Raw genomic sequence first — 20,658 nt, 5'->3', positions numbered from 1 at the left:
CTGCCTCACGGTTCGGTGGGCTAAAAGACCCCAGTGACCGGGCTGTTAGGCTGCCAGGTGGCGGGAGGAGGAGGAGGAAGAGGAGGAGGAAGAGGAGGAGGAAGAGGCGGCCCGGGGCTGCTGGGAAAAATAAGTAGTGCAGGAGAGGACAGAGGGCAGAAAGAAGGCTGTGTGGACTGTGAACCTGCTGCAGAGGACTGGGAAGAATGGGAGCTGCGTATGGAAAGAAGGTCAGTCACCGGTCTAATTATAGTTTGACAGTGTTACAGTCGATTGTTTACTTTATCTACAGCCTGGTTATCAGTGGTGGAATGTAACCAAGTACATTTACTCAAGTACTTCAGTACAAGTGTGCTTTACTTCAATATTTCCATGTTATGCTACTTTATACTTTTACTCCACTAAATCTCTGAGGGAAATATTGTCCTTAATTTATCTGACAGCTTTTGTTACTCTGCAGATTATTAATGCAAAATATAACGACCTAGTGTTCATTATTATTACAGTATATAAAGTAATTAAAATGAGCTCCACTTTTAGCTGCAACGTTAAAGTGATAAACACATTAATGCATCAATAATTATCATACAATTATGTAATATATATTATTCTGCTTAATGTGTATATATTTTGGTGCTGATACTAAAGTAAAAGGTCTGAGTACTTCTTCGATCTTTGGTTTCCAGTTTGTTCAGAAACAGGAACTTTTAATTGATTGTGTTGATAATCGATTAATCATTGAAGCTAAAGTGACAAAGATTCACTGGTTCCAGTAAACTGAGTCTAAAACAGAAGTGATGGACATTCTTCACTTTTTAGTGGCATTTTAAATAATCAAAGAAATAATCACCAGATTAATAATGAAAGTAAAATATTTTCTTTTTGATGATCAGAATAAACATAAACCAGACAGACTCTTTAATGCATTCATTCTTTATTTAATCTCGCTAGTTCATTGAGAGCATGCTCTTATTTACAATGATTTATAGAATAAACAGCACATAGAAGATACAAAACAAATACAGTAAAAGTCAGTCAATCAAACAATTTTAAAGCAACTGCAGACTGAGCCGAAACGCTAACACCAGCATGCTAACATCAGCATGCTAACAGATGTTCAGCAGGTACAATGTTTACGATGTTCATCGTCTCGGTTTAACATGTTAGCATATTAGCATTGGCTAATTATCGGTAAACACAACGTACGGCTGAGGCTGATGTGAATGTTATTAGTTCTGCAGGTATTTGGTCAGGAATCAAAGTCTCAGACACAATGAAATGTTGACCTGATGAAAAGGATCATAAAAGCTATGACAGTTCATCCTCAGGGGACCATGAATGATGAACCACATTAATCACAATCCGTCCGATAGTTGTTGAGGTGTTAAAAATGCTAAAAAATGGGAATCTTATCATTTATCAATTATTTATTATTGTGTTCAGTTATGTTCTCTCTCCAGACTGCTGGAGGATAAAAAAGGATAAAATGTTAGGAATGATGAAAATGAATGAATTATGATTTTAAGTCAAGATACAGAAAGTTCATCACTCTCCAAGTCAAAATAGTGAGATATACTATAAGTTCAGTCAGTATTATGATTTTTTTAAAGTCATAGTTTTGTTTTTAGGACTTTGTTAAAATGAGGAGATTTTAAATGTTATTTTTACAGCATAGATAGACAAGCCTTTAAATTACAGCTATGCCTTATGAAAGAGTTTCTCAAACTATGAGTCTGGACCCAGTTTGTTATCATTTGATGTGCAGATGAGGTCAGAGAACATTTCTTTCAAACTCATAAAGTTTGACCCCACATGAAATCTCTCCATGAGCCACTTGCATGGTGCAGAGCTATATTTAAATCCACATTGAGAACATGACACCGTGACCATCTGATTAAAGATATTCTGGGATGTAACCACAGACTGTTTATGAGAAGTGGACGTAGTCATTGTCTCGATGCCACGAGTTTGGTGATTTTGCTTTCGCCATCTTGGATTACGACCGTCGCCATGTTGTTTTTTCCGATACGAATGAACAGAAGTTACTATATTTTAAATGAGGAGGAGTGACGTAGAGACGTCGTATACGTCTCTGGTAACGACCTGTCAATCACAGCAAGCCCCGCCCTAAAGCATCCCCTGCTTTATGGTCTGTTTGACTCTAAATGGACCATCATTTACTAAATGAACATCATGCTGTATTGAAGAAGACTTGAAACTAGAGATTGAGACCATAAACTCATGTTTACAATGTTTACTGAGGTAATAAATCAAGAGAGAAGTAGAGTCATTTTCTCATAGACTTCTATACAACCAGAGGAGTCGCCCCCTGATGGACATTAGAGAGAATGCAGCTTTAAGACAAGTTTGGCTTCACTCGGTAGAACCGGAGGTTGCCGCCGGCTTCCGTAGTTATTTTAACCCAAACCACGACTTGTTGCTGGAGTTTTGTAGGAAAATGCATGAAAAATGAGGAGTCACTTTTTTGCAGGATATCATGCGAACTGTTGAATGAAGATACTACAGTGATAGTTGTCTGTAGATCCATTGGAGCTGCTGATGGATTATTCTGCAAACTTTTAAAGGAGACAGTTTGACTACAAACACACATGCAGCTTTATTTATTTATCTGTATTCATATTTATGTTACTTTCCACCTTCAAAGTTCAGCAGCATCTTCAGTGTTTCCGGCAGCACCACTGGTGGGTGTGGTCAGACACTTGTAACCACACCCATCAGTGATGACGCCAAGTCCTGGAGTACACCGTGACATCACGGTGAGAAGTGAAACCACTGCAGGTCAATGAAGACCAGGCACTGAGTTGGTATTATGGGATGGTATTACAGGTATTATGAGCTGCTGAGTGACTGAAACGTATCCTGAATAACTGTGTTCAGTGTTTTCATGCCAATGAAACCAGGAAGTATTCAGATTCTTTACTGCTATAAAAGTACCATATTAGAAAGAAAAAAAATGATCTTACAAGTAAAACTCCTGCATTGAAAATGTGACGTTAAAAATTCAAATGTAATCAGGAAAATATAGTAAAAGTATTTTAAGTATGAAAGTGTCCCCTGGAACGGTTATACTACTGTATGTTCTCTTTAGATTATTATTTCTTATGCATTAAAGTAAATTAACATGATTAACAGTATTACTAATAAATCAACATTATTAACAGTATCCCCAATTAATTTAGATTATCACTAATACATTTACAGTATTTAAAATACATGTACATTATTAACATTATTACCAATACAGTTACATAATTAACATTATTATTAATACATTAACATGTACATTATTTATAATACATGTATATTATTAACATTATTATTAATACATTTACAGTATTTATAATACATGTACATTATTAACATTATTATTAATACATTTACAGTATTTATAATACATGTACACTATTAACATTAGTATTAATACATTAACATGTACATTATTTATAATACATGTACATTATTAACATTATTATTAATACATTTACAGTATTTATAATACATGTACATTATTAACATTAGTATTAATACATTAACATTATTCGAAGGGAAAGCTGCAAATCTGAACCATGAAACCTTTTTACTGGAAAAAATACTTCAACGATCAAAAATAGTTTCCCATTAACTTTCTGTCAATTGACTAATTGATTAATCAACTAATTGTTTCAGTTATACTTAATCACACTAATTATACGTTAAATACGTACACATTGTTTGGGAGTTTAATTTGTAACAAAACATCAGATTTGGTAAACTCTTAAACATTTCAGGTTTTCTAAATGTTCTGATTCGGAAAGTAGCTGAAGCTGTGGTGAAGTAGAGGCATAAACAGCATACAAGTACCTTGAACTGAAGTTGAACTTGACCTCGCTCCTCTTTGTGGATTCCTCGAACTATTTGAGCTATGGAGGGGGGCCAACACACCTGTTGACGTGGGCGTGTTTGGGTGTGTTTGTTGCCACAGTGACCGGCGACAGCTGACAGCAGGGTGCCGGGTATGGGGGGGGGGGGGGGGGGGGGATGTCATGTGTGGCCATGACGTCCTGCTCAGATCGACTCACGGGTCTATTTTCAGCGGAGTTTCCTGTCAGCAGCAGCAGGTGGAGAGACGACTCACATCCAGACTCTGACGAGGTGTTAATTACTTAAAGCACTAATTAAAAAATAATGTTAATGTCAAAATGTTAAATCTGGAATATTTACAAAACAAATTGGTGAAAAAACGCTATTAAATAAAAATACAAGGCAAGAATAAATTGATTTCATGTCTCTAATTAACTGGTTCTCATGTCGTATCGATATTTTCCAACATGTGACATGTTCAGCCAGGAAGGTTTCAACTGTCACATTCTTTATTCCAAAGCGTTAGAATGAATTAATATTAAACTAAACTGAAAACTGCAGTATGTGTGTGTGTGTGTGTGGATCTGCAATCTGGATCTGAGGATCACCTCAAACTAAATTAAAACCAAATATGTGTTACGTTGTTTACTTTCATTGTGGTAATGTTGGGGGCGTGGCTTCGGAGGGAGGCCTGGATGATGTCAGTGATGATGACTTGAGTTAGCAACTTCTCGTAGCTAATGCTGCTAGCTTCTTTCACTGGGAAAGAGTTGGAAACACTGAGCTGAGTTTTCAGTTGGATAATTAAAAAGATATAGTGTAGTCTTGTTTCATAAGATTACCTTTAAATGCCCCGTTGTTCATTTGGATGTATTTTTATTGACTTTCTCTGCATTTGTTTGTGTTCTCGTTGAGCAGATTTTAAACTGCCCTCATAGATTCATGGAGTCTTTTTATTCAGCAAGAAGTCTGACTTCATTTTGTCAACATATAATCAAACAATGCTATTGTCTCACTGTGCATATACGAACAAATACAGCGAACACTTTCAAGAAGTAAACTAAAATACAGTCTGTTTACAAGTAAAGTGATGAATATATTGTTGTTTATAAAGGGAATCTTAAATCAAGTAATGTGATTGGTTCATAGCCGTGATATAAAACCCACATACTGCTGTTATAATGTCTACTTCCTTTGCACTTTCGGTATCACCAAAGTGTGACTGAGAAAAACATAAATAATGTAAATTAAGCAAATCAATCACATTCATGCTATAACGCTAACTATATATATATATATATATATATATGTATGTATATATAAAACAACAACAACTATATATACAGTTGTTTTTAGTCCTGAAATGTCATGATTATAATATTAACACAATAACATCAACCTCACAACAAACAGAGCGCGGACCGGCCTCGACCAATCACAGCTCAGATCCCGTCAGCAGGTTCTCGGTCAGTTCGTGAACTCATGTGTGAGTGAATGAGCTCTGACAGAGTAAACAACAACGGGACTATTTTCAGCTGCCGTTACGTAACACTGCTCATTAACAAGAAGAAGAAGAAGAGGTGACAGATCCAGGATCAGCCTGATGACCTATATACACAGCGTCCTGTCCAGAAACACAGAAAAAACATGTTTAAATAAATACAGTTGTGTTTGTAGTGTTGATGTCTTCAGAGGGTTAAATCCAGATTGGACCATATTAGGATCACAGAAAATCCCTGCAGCTAATAATATTGAAACAAGGAGAAAAAGAAGAAGAAGAAGAAGCTCCTATAAAAGCTGACTTTTTAACAGCAGAAGAAGAAGTACTCAGAAGTAAACTGTACTAAAAGCGTAGAAATAGTCTGTTTTCAAAGTAAAAGTCCTGCATTCAAAAATGTTGCCGCAGTAAGAGTACACAAGTGTTCAAATATACTCAAAGTACTAAAAGTAAAAGTAATCTCTATGCAGATTAATATATTATAATATTTAATTTAGATTATTGATGCATTAATGTTTTCGTCTCCTTCATGCTGCAGCTGATTAAAAGGTGGAGCTCATTTTAAGAACTTCATCTTCACCTTTAAAAAATGCTTCTTTAGTAGTTGATTACTTTTTAAATACTATGAATTTGAAAAAGAAACCACAGAAGAAGAAACGCTGAGATTAGCTCTGTTTGCTGAGCTGTGATTGGACGGTCATACGTGTGACCTCTGACCTTCAGAATAAAGTCCTGTGAGATGCGTCATTAGTTAAAGTATCTTCAGATTTAACTTCAGCTTTAAGAAGAAGTGTTGTGCCTCCATCTTTCTATTCAGGTTAAATTTAAATGAGACTTTAGAGCCGTTTCTTTTTCCTGTGAACTCATCAAATAATTCTCTGCGTTTAAAGCAAAGTGAGATTAAAGATAATCTTGTTTTTTTATTTGTACCTTTATCTGTAGTTTAAGATTAAACTACACACAGAAAAACAATGGTTCTTAAAAAGGCAGTGTGGTTCCACGAAGAACCATCACCTACTAAAGAACCATTTTATCTATTGGATGGTTCTACAGGTTTGTCATATGGTTCATTGGGATATTAAAGGGTTATTAATTAATGTTTGAGTTATTGGATGGTATAAATTAGAAAAAAAAGTACCTTGCCATGATCTGGGTGTGGGGTAGTTAGCTACCAGCTGATATATATACATGTATACATAAAAAGATGATTTTATAAATCATCACGGAAAAGATCCTGGAATATGATCTCAAAAACAGCGTGGGAACCCTGAGTCCATTGTTATACTGTTTAAATGTACAATTTGTTCCCGTTGTACAACATTTTTTGCTAAAGAACCATTTGAAAAGGGTTCTTTATGGAACCATTTGGGTGCATAAAGAACTTTTTTGAAAAATGTTCTTTCGAGAACCTTTTTTTCCTTTTTTTGTGGGTTCTTTAAAGAACCATTTAAGGAAATGTTATTATTTGTGGAACCAGAAATGGTTCTTCTATGGCCTCACTCCGAAGAACCATTTTCGGTTCCAGACGGCACCTTTATTTTTCTGTGTGTAATATCTTTGCTCGAGGGCCAGATTTGGCCCCTCAGACCGCTGATTTCCCTTCACAGTCGGAGTTGTAATGTTTCTGTACGTCCAGCAGAGGTCAGACTGTCCTCAGGTCAGTTCTGCTCCTGATTCAACCTGCAGAACCACACAGGATCAGAGACCTGAGGGTCACAGGTTCAAATCCCCCGTCAGCTGATCTCACGTCAGCTGTGGAGTTTATTCTTATTCAGATCAGTGGTTTTAACCCCCGTGTGACATTTAGTCTGTTAATGCTGCACCACACGTTTATAAAACTGACCTGATGCGGGCGTCATGATGACACCTGCATCATCATCATCCTCATCATCATCCTCATCATCATCAACATCAGAAGAAGAAGAAGAAGAGTATGAAGAAGAAGAGGATTTCTCCACATGTTGAACTGGTTAACATCCTGGTGGACGGACTGGGACCAGATTAGGAGAAAAGGATCATTCATTAAATCTTCATCCTGCAGTAAACAACATTCATGGGACCTCCAGAGACCCCCTCCCTCCTCCTTGAGGGGGTGAGGGGGGTGAGGGGGGAGACAGTGAGGGCCTTGTCACCATGTTGAAGCCTGATGAAGTCTCCTAGCAACTAACACAAAGTCCATTCAGTCAGAGAGGACGCCGTCCAACTGACCTGGAGTCTGAAAGGAGACGAGCGGCCGAGAAACACTGGGGGGAATGAGGAGAGAGGGGGAGAGAAAAGTGTTAAGGAAGAGGAGAGAGAGGAAGGGGAGAAAGAGAGAGAGAGAGGGAGAGAGAGGAGGTGGGAGAAGAGAGAGGTTCAGTGTAGGAGAGAGGGGGAGGAGGAGAGAAAAGAGAGATGAGGAGAAAGAAGAGGGTAAGTAAGAGAGAGGGGGAGGAGGTGACAGAAGAGAGAAAAGGAGAGAGGGAGAGGAGTCATAGGAGGAGAGAGGGAGAGAGAGGAGGAGGAGAAAGAGGAGGTGACAGAAGAGAGAGAAGGAGAGAGGGGGAGGACAGGTGGGAGGAAGGGGAGAGAGTGGGAGAGAAAAGAGAGAGGAGCAGACAGAGGAGGAGAGAGAAAGGGGGAGGAGAAAGTAGGTGAGAAAGAGAGAGAGGAGTTGGGAGGAGGAGGACAGAGAGGAAAGAGGGATAGGAGGAGAGAGAAGAGAGATGAAGAAAGAGGAGGGGGAGAGAGAGGGGGAGGAGGTGAAAGAAGAGAGAAGGCACGGGGAGGAGGAGAGAGAAGGAGAGAGTAGAAGGGGAGAAAGAGAGAGGGGTTAGGAGAGAGGAGGTGAGAGAAGAGAGAAGTGGGGGTGGAGGAGAGAGGGGGAGGAGAAGGAGGAGAGAGGGGAAGGGGAGGAAGAGAGGGCGTAAGGAGAGAGAGCTGGGGAGGAGAAGAGAGAGGGTGGAGAGAGGAGGGAAGGAGGTGAGGAGACGGGGGAGAAGGAGGTGAAAGAAGGAGAAGGAGGCTGAGCTCGACACAAGAAAGATGTGCAACACCAAATACTCAAAAACTGTAAATACTCTGAATACTAGATAAATAGATTCAGGTACACTAAGAGAAAAACATACATCACTCACACTTCCCCAACCCACTGTTGGTCCAGTTGCATTGTGGGTAATATAGTTGCCAGAAGAACAATAACTTCTGAATTATTCTCAGGTTTCTCTTTGTCCGTCATGAACTGATGAAGCCATTGTCGGAGCTTCAGCGTCATGTGTCCTCCCTCCTTATTCTCTCTTTTTTCTTCTTCTGTGGTTTTCCAGAAGGCGTACAGCATCGACCACGAGCCTTTATCGAAGCAGCAGTGTGTGAAAAATGGAAAGCACCCAAACGGCAGAGGTAAGTTTGTCCCTCTGTCAGGAGAACCGACCTGTGATTGGTTGTCTTAAATCTTTGTATTCTCTCTACCAACTAGCGGGGGGGGCGACTCCTCCGGTTGCAAAAAGAATTCAGATTGCATAGAAGTCCATAAGAAGATGACCATAAAGCAGAGTATGCTTTAGGGCGGGGCTACCTTTGACCAGAGCCGTATACGGTGTCACTACGTCACTCCTCCGCATTCCAGATATGGTAACTTCTGTTCATTGGTTGCCAAAAAAACAACATGGTGATGAAGAAATCGCCGAACTCGAGGCTTCAAGACGGTAGTCCACAAACCAATGAGTGACGTCACGATGACTACGTCCGCAACCGGTGAACAGGAAGTGACCATATTTGGACTGAGGAGAAGTGATGTAGCCGTATATGTCTCTGGTAGAGACCTGTCAATCACAGTAAGTCCCGCCCTAAAGCATACCTTGCTTAATGGTCTGTTTGACTCTAAATGGACCATCATTTACTAAATGAACATCATGCTGTATTGAAGAAGACTTGAAACTAGAGATTGAGACCATAAACTCATGTTTACAATGTTTACTGTGGTAATAAATCAAGAGAGAAGTAGAGTCATTTTCTCATAGACTTCTATACAACTGGAGGAGTCGCCCCCTGGTGTACATTAGAGAGAATGCAGCTTTAAGACACTCTGAATTGAGCATTAAATGTGAATGTAGCCTTAGTTTCATCTCTGTATGGCCATACAGAGAGAGGTCCAGGATGTGTTTAGCCTAGCTTAGCACAATGGCTGGAAACAGGGGAAAACTGCTAGCCTAGCTCTATGAAAAGGTCATTTTCAGCGTCACAAAGTTCACAGTGGTTTCAAACCTTAAACCAGTGTTTCAACAGTCATGAACAAACAATGTATTTTATCTTTTAATTTGGAGGACTTATAATACACTGAGCACATCCATTCTCTCCAGAGGATGAACCCTGTTCTTTTTGAACACTGTGAATTTTCACCTCCACCATCTTCAGACTTTCACTTGTGGACAGTTTTTATTTCAAATCAAAACCTGAAGACAGCAGCGTGGGAAAAGTCTGAGAGCAGGTTGTCAGAAATCTTCACAAAGAGGAGGAGGAGGAGGAGGAGGAGGGGGAGGGAAACACTGGGAGGATCATGTGACCGCTGTTTTACACTCGGCATGACTCAGTCGGGAGGAGTGGAGCGCTGCTGCTCCTCTACAGAGAGCATGATGGTTCACACAGACTGAAACACATGAGGATCACCAGGACCTGGATCTGGATCTGGATCAGATGGATCAGATGGATCAGAGGACAAGCATTAGCCCCGAATGGTCCACCACAGCCAGGGAGGGGATGGTGAAGTCTGGTAAGAAGCAGAGGAGGACTGACTGGATCCTCCTGAAGCATTTTCTTACTTATTTAAATTGTATTTAACTAATATTGTTATTTTCTGCTGGGTGTGTGCAGCATTATTTTGTGTGTCGTTGTTGTGTTTACAATTTGTTTTAGATATTTTGTTTTATTCTCTTCTGCTCTGTCATTTTAACTTTGACTGTTTTACTTTTTTATCAGCTGTTTATAATTTGTGTTATTTTGATAGATTTATCTGCATGTCAGCGCTTTGTGTTGAATGTATTCAGTGTATTTGCTGAATGTATGGAAATGTGTGTTATGAGTAGAATAAAACTTATACAAAAATGTTTGACTGTCATTTTGGAATTTAAATTTAAATAATGTAACTACTAGGAATAAGTTACTCGTTGAGATGGAGGTTATTTGCGGGTCAATAATTCATGTACCTAGGAAACTATTATTATTTCATAAAAGATTGCATTTAATAACGTGATTTTATTATTTTAGGACTTGACAATGAGGCTTTTACAAATGTGTTGGGGTGTGCAGTGGTGTGAATTAAGTATGCCAACCATAAAGTTATATTATAATTTACATTTCATGAATAATTCAACGCTTGAGTCATGTGTTGGAGAGCAGCGTGGCACTAACAAAATATTAAAACAGTGTGAGGTTGGTGTGGAAGTGGGGAGCGTAGGATGAAGATGAAATCACTGTTGGCAGATACATTTCATTTGAGTAGGAGTTCAGATCAACTTACTTTTCTGGGATTGTTATGTAATAAAACATCTCTTCTCATCAGAATTAAAGGAATGTGGAGTCTTGAAGACTTGGTGTTTTAGTCCTGCTTTGGTCCAACATTCTTTAGTTTTTTAGTCCCGGTCCGGTCCAGTATTCTCTGGTGTTTTAATTTTGCTTTTGCACAATATTCTCTGTTTTTTTAATCCTGGTTTGTCCCAATATTCTCTGGCGTTTTAATCCTTGTCTGTCCCAATAATTTCAGTTTTTCTAATCCTGGTTTGGTCAAATATGTTCTGGTGATTTAATCCTGGTTTAGTCCAATATTCTCTGGGGGTTTGATTCTGTTGTGGTACAATTTTCTGAGGTGTTCTAGACCTGGTTTGGTCAGAGCTTTTTGATGTTTGCTCAATGGTGAAAGCAGGATTGATTTTCTAGGAGCGGATCAATAGCTGTACAGTTCAAACTAGTTTGTCTTTTGCAACATGTCACTGTGTGACCCGAGTGTTTATATAAGACGAAAGCAGACTTCAACCTGCTGTGTTCAAACAGTTATCAACTCTGTTTGTGTGATTAATTGACAAATAGTAAAGTCTGTACAATTTCTTTTAAAAATCACCAGTTTTTTTCAGTATAATTCAAATTTAAAGCATTATGTAGATTTTAGTTTAATTTCAAATAAATGTGTAATTATTTTTACATTTTTTGACTATTATTATAATCAGTGTTATTGTTGTTGGCACCGGTCATTCACAGAGACAACCAGAATGTAGAATCAAATAGAAATGTAATGTAAAGAACCATATATAGTTAACACTATGGAGTGTGAGTGCACAGTTTGGTGCACAGCTTGTAAAATCTGATGCTACAGGATGAGTTTCACCGAAGCCATTCGTCACAAGGTTTGAGATGCTTTGAGCGATTTGCAGCAGCAGGTTTGATCTGATTTAATAACTTCAGTGTGATTTAATTCTCAGGATGAAGAAGAGAAAATACATTATGTTCTGATGTTACTGTGTAACATGATCACGTTTCCTGCTGGCTGAGGTGGAGTCAGACAGTCTTCCTCTCACAGAGTTATCACAGTTTACAGTTGTAACCAGATAACAGGCACTCATAGAAACGTCGATAAACTACAGAGTGGGTTTAGTTTGCACGTCCTGTCTCAGATCAATATGAAACCACGGTATGTCTCAAAGTCCGTCCAGACTTCCTGCATCGGTCCAACCCTCCTGTTGATTCATCTCCACTCTGAGATTAAACCAAGTGCAAAGTCGCAGACTGAGTCCAGATCAACTGGAGAGAAGACAACTACGACAGCATTAAGCTGCAAGAATCATCCAATCAGACTTTTGTCAAATCTCCGCTCTGTTGGATTCACATAGTCAAATGTCAGTGTTGTAAATGTTGAAACATGGAGGAGCAACAGCAGCGCAGTCGTGCAGCTCAAACACAAAGCTGAGAAATGTTTTCAGCATTCCCGGTTAATGAATAACTGTCAGTGTGCGAGATTCATGATCGTTCTTTGGTCAAAATAATGGTGTTTCTTTTGTTTAGTTAAATGTTTCAACATTCATGTGGGAGGAAATTATATCAAGTTGCTGAGCCGCAGGTTGCATGTTGCAGATTCGGTGAAACAGGCTGCTGAAACGCGTTAGTTTTTATCCACTGCAACACGTCATCATGGTAAAAATCGACCTAAGTACATTTAAACTGCACATCATGCAACATTCGCTGTCAGCCCCCGCTGATGCTCTGGAGTCTGGACAAATCTCTGCAGCAGCTTCAACATCTGGAGGAAAGTCTGAAACCAGAAGAGCTCGTGTTCCAGATAGCTGTCCACATACGTGTGGCCGGGTGCTGCACCCAAAGCTCATTTTTATTTTTGTGAAATATGAAGCAGCAGCGGACGTTGGTCTCTGGTTGCGCTTGAGAAAGAGATCATTGTGTGAGGTGAACTGTATGACATCTGATCTCTGTCTCCCAGAATATCTGAGGACTCGGATCAGATGCCTGTTAATCTGTCCTTTCTTCTGGCAGACAAATGGGGACGACAGACAGGCGGAGACATGAACACTGTAGTTCAGACAAAATCCCGAAAACATGGTGTTCACAAACACACGTTCATTCTGCCAAAAATCATAAGAGGAAGTCCCTGTTTTACTATAGTGTTTTACTACAGATGTCCTGAGGGGGGCGCTAGAGGGAAAATCATGGAGTCAGTGCAATCTAAAGGGTTCAACCTCTGCAGAGCTGATTAGAGTTTTAATCTGAGCGTCCTCGTGATTGTGTCCTCAGCCTCAGCGTATGCAGACCTGCAGCAGCACCGGTCTGAGGGCGTCCACAGGAAACCGTCCCCGGTGTCCAGCTACGTCCCCCAGCCCGACTATCTAGAGGGAGACGAGGAGGACGACCTCATCAAACCCAAGAAGCTGGTGAATCCTGTCAAAGCTTCAAAGAGTCACCAGGAGCTTCACCGAGAGCTGATGAGCAGCTGCAAACGGTAACCGTGTGTGTGTGTGTTTGTCTACATGCCCATGTGAGGACCGCAGTGGGGAGAGGGGACATTTTGGATCATGAGGACATTTGTGGGAAGCAAGGAAATTTGTTGGAAAATAAAGATCTTTTTTTAGAAGTGAAGACATTTCTGAAAGCGAGGACATTTTGGAACGTGGGGACATTTGTTTAGAAATTGAAGATATTTTTCTGACATTTGAGGGAAGTGGGAACTGTTTTAAGGGAATTTCTTCGGGAAACTGAGGACATTAGAACGTTTTTTTTTTTTTATTCAGACCACTATTCTTAAAGTGAGGACCATTTTTGAAATACCAGGACATTGTGGAATGTCTCTGCCTCACACTGTCACTAAATCTGTTCTCAGTTTTTAAAATCACGACAGTCGAAATATTTTCTCACGTCCTGCTGCTGAGTCACTGAAGGAAACACATTATCGGTCCAGATCATCAGCTTGTCTTTTCTTTCCTCAACAATGTTCAAAAGTACTTGTACTTTCAGTGAAGTATTCACAGTGCATCTCTCTCATCTGTGTCTTGCTCTACAGCCACCTCCAAGGCTGTTCTGTGACTTTGTGTCTGACTAAGCGTAGTTCACGCTCACGTCACTATTTATTACATTTGATTAAACGCCAAAAGCAACGGTGTTTATAAAGTGTAGCTCGGAAAAGATAACCATGTGCACTTGAATATGCAGCCTGGTTAGGGACCAGTCGAGACAATATATGTGCGCACATAGTTTTATTACAAAACAATGAGTATCTCGTCTCTCAATCAATGTTTAGCTACAACTTTTTGATTAAATATTGAAATTCAAATGTCGATTAGCTGGGAATACTGGGCAATATAGATGCAATGTCTTACTAAATATCAACCATCAAGTATTCAGCTAAGTCATAGAGCATAAATCAGTCGGCAACCTCCAGTTCTGAAAAGGGAAGCCAATGCTGAAGTGTCTTCAAACTTGCATTCCTTCTACTGACCAGCAGGGGGCGACTCCTTCGATTGCAAAAAGAAAATTGTATAGAAGTCTATGAGAAGATTACTCTACTGTCACTTGATTTATTCCCTCAGTAAACATTGTAAACATGAGTTTATGGTCTCAATCTTTAGTTTCAAGTCTTCTTCAATACAGCATGATGTTCATTTAGTAAATGATGGTCCATTTAGAGTCAAATAGACCATAAAGCAGGGTATGCTTTAACCCTTTCACAGAGTGTTTTCAGTTCATGAAAGTTAACTGTAACATTTTTGTTGCCTAAAAAAATGTCTGATTCAGCGTTTGGTTGCTCAGACCTCTCGTGTCACTTCTGGTTGCAAAAAAAAACAACCAAGATGGTGACGGCCAAAATGCCGAACTCAAAGTTTCTAAACATCAGTCCACTGAGGAATTGTTAAAAATATATATAAAATGCAGAAAATAATAAAATATAACACTAAGCTTTGGCTCATGCTGGCTGATGATTCAGCATCTCCTCTACTGACAAACATAAGCATAACACCTGTAAATTATCAGCCGCACCGTTCAGACTCCCACGATTTCCTTTTATACATTAAATACTATGTATACCATCGACTGTATATGAGAAGTGGATATTAGTCACTGTGACATCTTATTTATGTTCATACTAATATTCCCTATTGAATAAATGTTGTTTGTTTGTGCCTCATTCTGTTCTGTATAGCTTTACTTATTGAAATGGTCCCTCAGCAGAATTCAGCTTTAAGGCCATTAGGGCGGTCAGCTGGCTGCCACGAGCTGACCAATCAGAGAGCGGTATTTGTTTCTTTTTTTTTAACGCCTGTCGTCTCGTCGTGTACATTTTCTGAAGACACGAGCGGATGCTGCTAAGCAACAGCCTCCCACCTCGCAGGCCTGCGCGCCGAGGACTCTGGGAAAGTTTTCACCTCCGCAGTCGCTCATTCACACTCAGAGCTTTAACACTGTGGGCAAAGAAACAAGGTCGAGGTTTTTTGTTTTGTTGTTTTTCCTCTTCAGTTGTATCATTCAGGAGGAAAAGAGAAGCTGAAAGGAGGCCCAGAGGCAAATCAAAGACTCTCATCAGCTGTTACACAAATCAACCGGAACTTGAACTCAGAACTTCAAGCTGAGAGCGAAGAGACAAAATGCTAATTATGCAGCAGACGCACCAAGAAAACTGACACAAAGAATGTTAATAAGTAAAAAACACATATCTTTGTGATAAATGACATCACATATGAAGGCATTTATGTTTTTACATGCAACATTTCTGCATGTGCACGTCTCAGACACACGTCCAGACTCGCACACATAATGTGTGTGTGTGCAGAAACACATGTTATGCGTTTGTTCATAGTTTGATATGTAGTTATAGCATACTGCCCTCTGCTGGAGGAAACAGAAACACACTCATTCAGATACAAGAAGAAGAAAAAATACATTATTTCACTCTCTTATATTTATTCACACACACACAAACTGAAAATACACGCATGCACAAACAAAAGTCATATTTATTATATATATCTAAATATTTACCTCATGTATATAAAGCAATGTGTTACTTTAATCATTCACTATTTATTCCAGTACTTTGCACTGTTGTCTTACTGTTTAAAAATGTTATTGTTTTTATATATACTATATATGTATGTATGTACTATATATATATATTTGTACAGAGTAAAAGTTTTACCTTTGTTCAGCTTAGCTGTTTTTAGCTGTCATACTGTGTGTTTTGTATGAGCTGGGGTGATGTACTGATCGATATCAGCTTGTTGTTGATGCTGATGATTGATTGATGCTGATGATCAGTATCAGTGTCTGTCAGTCGATGAGTTCACAGTTGGTTCATCATTATGTCTGTGGTCTGATATGTGAATATAATGTGTGTGTGTGTGTGTGTTCAGAGGCAGCGGGACGAGTGTGGAGACGAAGCCGGAGCTACAAAGAGTTCTGGAGTCGAGGAAAAGAGATCAGCTGATCAAACAGAGGAAACAGGAAGAAGAAGCTCGCAAGAAGATTTCTCCTCTGGAGGCGGAGCTTCTGAAGAGACACCAGAAACTGGAAGAGGTAACACACACTACACACACAACTACACACACACACACAATACACAAAAAAAATCAACAACAACACACACACAACTACACACACTACACAATACACAAACAATCAACAACAACACACACACAACACACACAACTACACAATACACAAAAACAATCATCAACAACACACGCACAACTACATACTACACACACAACAACACACTCACACAATACGCAAAAACAATCAACAACAACACACGCACAACTACACACACTACACACACAACACACACACAATACACAAAAACAATCAACAACAACAACACGCTCAACTACACACACTACACGGACACACAACAAGACACACACATCACACAAAAACACAACACACTACACACACAACACACACACACACAACAACAACACACTACACACACAACACACAGAACACGGAAACACACACCAACACATACAACACAGAGTGTTGTCTTTAACGTTTTGTCTCTCGTTGTTGTCTTTAACGTTTTATCTCTTGTGTTGTTTTTAAAGTTTTGTCTCTCGTTGTTGTCTTTAACGTTTTGTCTCTCTTTGTTGTCTTTAAAGTTTTGTCTCTCGTTGTTGTTTTTAAAGTTTTGTCTCTCTTTGTTGTCTTTAAAGTTTTGTCTCTCTTTGTTGTCTTTAATGTTTTGTCTCTCTTTGTTGTCTTTAACGTTTTGTCTCTCTGTGTTGTCTTTAAAGTTTTGTCTCTCGTTGTTGTCTTTAACGTTTTGTCTCTCTGTGTTGTCTTTAACGTTTTGTTTCTCGGTGTTGTCTTTAACGTTTTGTTTCTCGGTGTTGTCTTTAACGTTTTGTTTCTCGGTGTTGTCTTTAACATTTTGTCTCTCGGTGTTGCAGTTGGACAAACAGCAGGAGAAGGAGCAGGAAGAAAACCTGAAAGCTCCGGAGTTTGTCAAAGTGAAGGAAAATCTGAGACGGACGTCGTTTCATAGTAAAGAAGAGAAGGAGGTGTAGAGACAATTGCTGTCCTGCAGGACAAAGCAAACTAAGAAGGAGACCGTCCACATGTTCACAGGACAGTCTGAGGACACAAGCAGACACTCTGAAGACACAAACATACTGCGGATCAGAGTAAACGCACCTGAGACCGTGTTTGACACACCGTTCATGATGGGATGGATTACCTGACTCGCCACATCTGGTGGCATCTTTCTGCTCAGAAGGAAGGACTAAGATTTGACTTGTTATCAGTTAGTGTTTCCTGATGTGTCACAGAAAGATGTTTGGGAAACGGGAAATGTTTTCTCATAATTACAAGAAAAGATCTTGTAAATGAGGAAATCTTTTTGTCAATCAAAGTAATTCTAAAGATATATAGAAGTCATAACTACGATATGCAGAAGTCATAATTATATTAAACAGAAGTCATAATTACGAGACTCTCGAAATTATAAGATACAAGTTTTTCTCGTTATTATCAGATGTAGTTACGTCTTATTTCAGGAAAACATTTAATTAATACGAGATTCAAGTCTAATAACTAGTTACTCAAAAGTTTTCTTGTGATGGCGAAATTCTGACGAGATTCATTTATTATGAGACATTTAAAAAATGCAATAAATGTTGTTTTTATTGCATTTGATCTTGTGATTACAAAGTGAAAATGTAATTTAATTATGATGAATAGAAGTCAAGAGACATCGGAATCTCACTTTCTCTGTTAAATTACAACAAACTGAGTTAAAATGAATACGTCACACAGAAGAAAGTAAATAAATAAATCTGGGGGAAAATATTGTTCTAAATGTCTTACTGTGTACGTAATAAAAAAATAAAAAATACTTATTATTGGTTATAAAAATTATGGAAGCAGATTTTCATAAAAGTGAAATAATTATTTGTAATTTGTAAATGATCATTACTAGACACATAGAGTTACGTTTAATTATCTTTTCTTGAGATGCTAACTCATGATTATCAGACTCGGAGGTCATAATTATGAACACAGATATAATTAAATATCATTATTACAGTAAATGCTAAATAATTATAATTATGCTATACAGAAGTCAAATTACAAGAAAACAATCTCATAATTATGTGATTTATTAGCTTAGTTATATTTATATGACATGGAAGCAATAACTATGAGATTATTGTCCTTATTGCAATTTCCATATTATATAATTATGAATAGTTATATATACATATTTATTTATTTTACAACTAAATTATATAAACGAAAGAAATTACATCATAATTAGGAGAGTTGTTTCTGTTATCACCAGATAATTTTAAGATCTCGATTGGTTATTTTAGATTTTTTTTTACGCAGAAAAATAACAGAAGTGAACCGCATTCCCCAAACAACAACAACAACAACAACAACAACAACAACAACAACAACAACAACAACAACAACAACAACAAGATATGATCTTGTATTGTTCTAATCACAGAAACTCTTCTATCGTATAATTACGAGAACGTCTCCAAAAAGTGCTGCTTCGTTTTGATCGTCAGGATGTAGAAATAATAACCTGTGTGTCAAAGAAAACATCCGTTGGAACAAATTGTGCCTAAATCTCATCTCCGTGTTCGTGGACGAGAGAGATTGTTCACGATTAACACGTCCGTCATTAATATGTGAAAGGAAACTTCTGTTTTTTATCATTTGTATCCCGTTTTAATTATTGAGATTCACTGTACAGCGGCTGTACTGGAGAGAGAATATAATACACATAATACACAGAAGTCCTAATAATACTCACAATATTTCTCTCTTTTAATTAAAACATACAAATCTTTTACTTCATGGAAGTCGTAACAACGTATCTTTCATATCACATTATTACATCACACAGAACTTTGCTTTTCTTGTAATTTTGAGATGCTGATTACATTAATTTTGTCATAAATTACCTCGAGATATTTTACTTTTAATTGTGACACGACTGCGATTAATGATGACAAGAGAACGTCTTATAATGACACGTCTTGTTGTAAATATGAGATGATGATGTCTTCGGCTGCACCGTATATATATTATTTTTACCCCCATGACCTCCTCTCACAGATCACATTAAAGTGTAACTGAAGCCTTACATTTGGACATTTCTTAAAACAGTTGTTGATAGTGAATATTGTACAATCATTGAAATCATTTTTAATGTCTTGATTATAGAGCACTTTAGACTTTTAACTGTATAAATGAAGAGTCAAATCTAAAACAGACTTATTTTTATTTTTATTTTTGACTTTTTTGCGGCTTGTAAAGGGACGTTCTGTTCTCATTAACATGTTCAGATAAAAGTAGAAGCTGCAGCAGAAATGTGTTTGTTGACATGAAGACAATAAAGGACATAAATGCTGCTGTTTTGGTGCTTTATTCTCCTGGAGAGACTCTCAGTATGAACACCATGCTGCTCAGATGTTAAACTGTTTATCCTGTGACACGAAGTGTTCATAACCTGCAATATCACGAACAAAGTTGTTTTATTTTATTAGTATTTGTTGCATCACATCTGAACGTTAGACACAAAGTTACCAGCAGAGATATACAGATTTAATAAAATTACAAAAAAACATAAATACTTTTACAAAATACTACACTATAAACAAGCCACTTGTTGACATAATCCTAACACATGATAAGATAATATATTCAATGTAGGACAATTAAAGCAAAAAATAAAGTTTATTTATTATTAACTTTAACACAAGGAAGTTTAATCTTGTGTTGACTCTGTCGCCCCCTGTGGACTAAAGTGGTAGTGTTTCTCAGCATCAGACTCCCTTTAGAATACCTCTCATTCTACTGCAGTAGGGTCTGACAGTCTGCCCCTCTCAGTCCTGGTTCTGGTTCTCCCGTGCCTCCCTTCCCTCCAGCAGGTCCAGTAATACGTCCTGGGTCTCCAGCAGCGTGGTGTCGGTGTTGACTCCCAGAGAGGAGAAGCTCTGCTCCTGGAGGAGGAGGAGGAGGAGGAGGAGGAGGAGGAGGAGGAGGAGACGCTGCTGCAGCCGGGAGCTGAGCTCTCCTCCTCCCTCCGGAGCTCCGACTGTAGGTCCACGGTGGACCGGTCTCTGCTGGAGGATCTGGGTCTGTCCACGGTGGACCGGTCTCTGCTGGAGGATCTGGGTCTGTCCACGGTGGACCAGTCTCTGCTGGAGGATCAGGGTCGATTCAACCAGACTGAAAGAGACAAAGATCCGTCTGAACAGTTGAATAAGAGAATAAATCTCCATCAAAGGCAAAAGAAACTGGAAGCTGAGCATCACAATGTG

General features: G+C 38.7%; 1 protein-coding gene across 1 annotated transcript; it reads left to right on the top strand.

Moving 5' to 3' along the window:
* The first annotated feature begins 94 nt into the window (after window positions 1–94).
* LOC306693858 (protein FAM107B-like) lies at window positions 95–19,746 on the top strand. Its single transcript, XM_079156515.1, has 5 exons — window positions 95–230; window positions 8,662–8,737; window positions 13,130–13,334; window positions 16,237–16,399; window positions 17,272–19,746. The coding sequence occupies exons 1-5, from the start codon at window positions 207–209 to the stop codon at window positions 17,386–17,388; spliced, it is 585 nt and encodes a 194-aa protein (XP_079012641.1). The 5' UTR covers window positions 95–206; the 3' UTR covers window positions 17,389–19,746.
* Window positions 19,747–20,658: the final 912 nt, after the last annotated feature.

Source organism: Pholis gunnellus (genome assembly GCF_910591455.1).
Source record: "Pholis gunnellus genome assembly, chromosome: 3".
NCBI lineage: Eukaryota > Metazoa > Chordata > Actinopteri > Perciformes > Pholidae > Pholis > Pholis gunnellus.
The sequence above is the reverse complement of the archived record's forward strand: the minus strand, read 5'-3'. Positions and strand labels throughout refer to the sequence as shown.

What these genes read in the sequence shown, in the direction of transcription:
- LOC306693858 (XM_079156515.1), top strand. Translation starts at nt 207, where the DNA reads ATGGGAGCTGCGTATGGAAAGAAG. An exon ending in GAGCTGCGTATGGAAAGAAG is followed by an intron (nt 231 to 8,661) that starts GTCAGTCACCGG and finishes GTGGTTTTCCAG; the next exon opens with AAGGCGTACAGCATCGACCA. An exon ending in CTGATGAGCAGCTGCAAACG is followed by an intron (nt 13,335 to 16,236) that starts GTAACCGTGTGT and finishes GTGTGTGTTCAG; the next exon opens with AGGCAGCGGGACGAGTGTGG.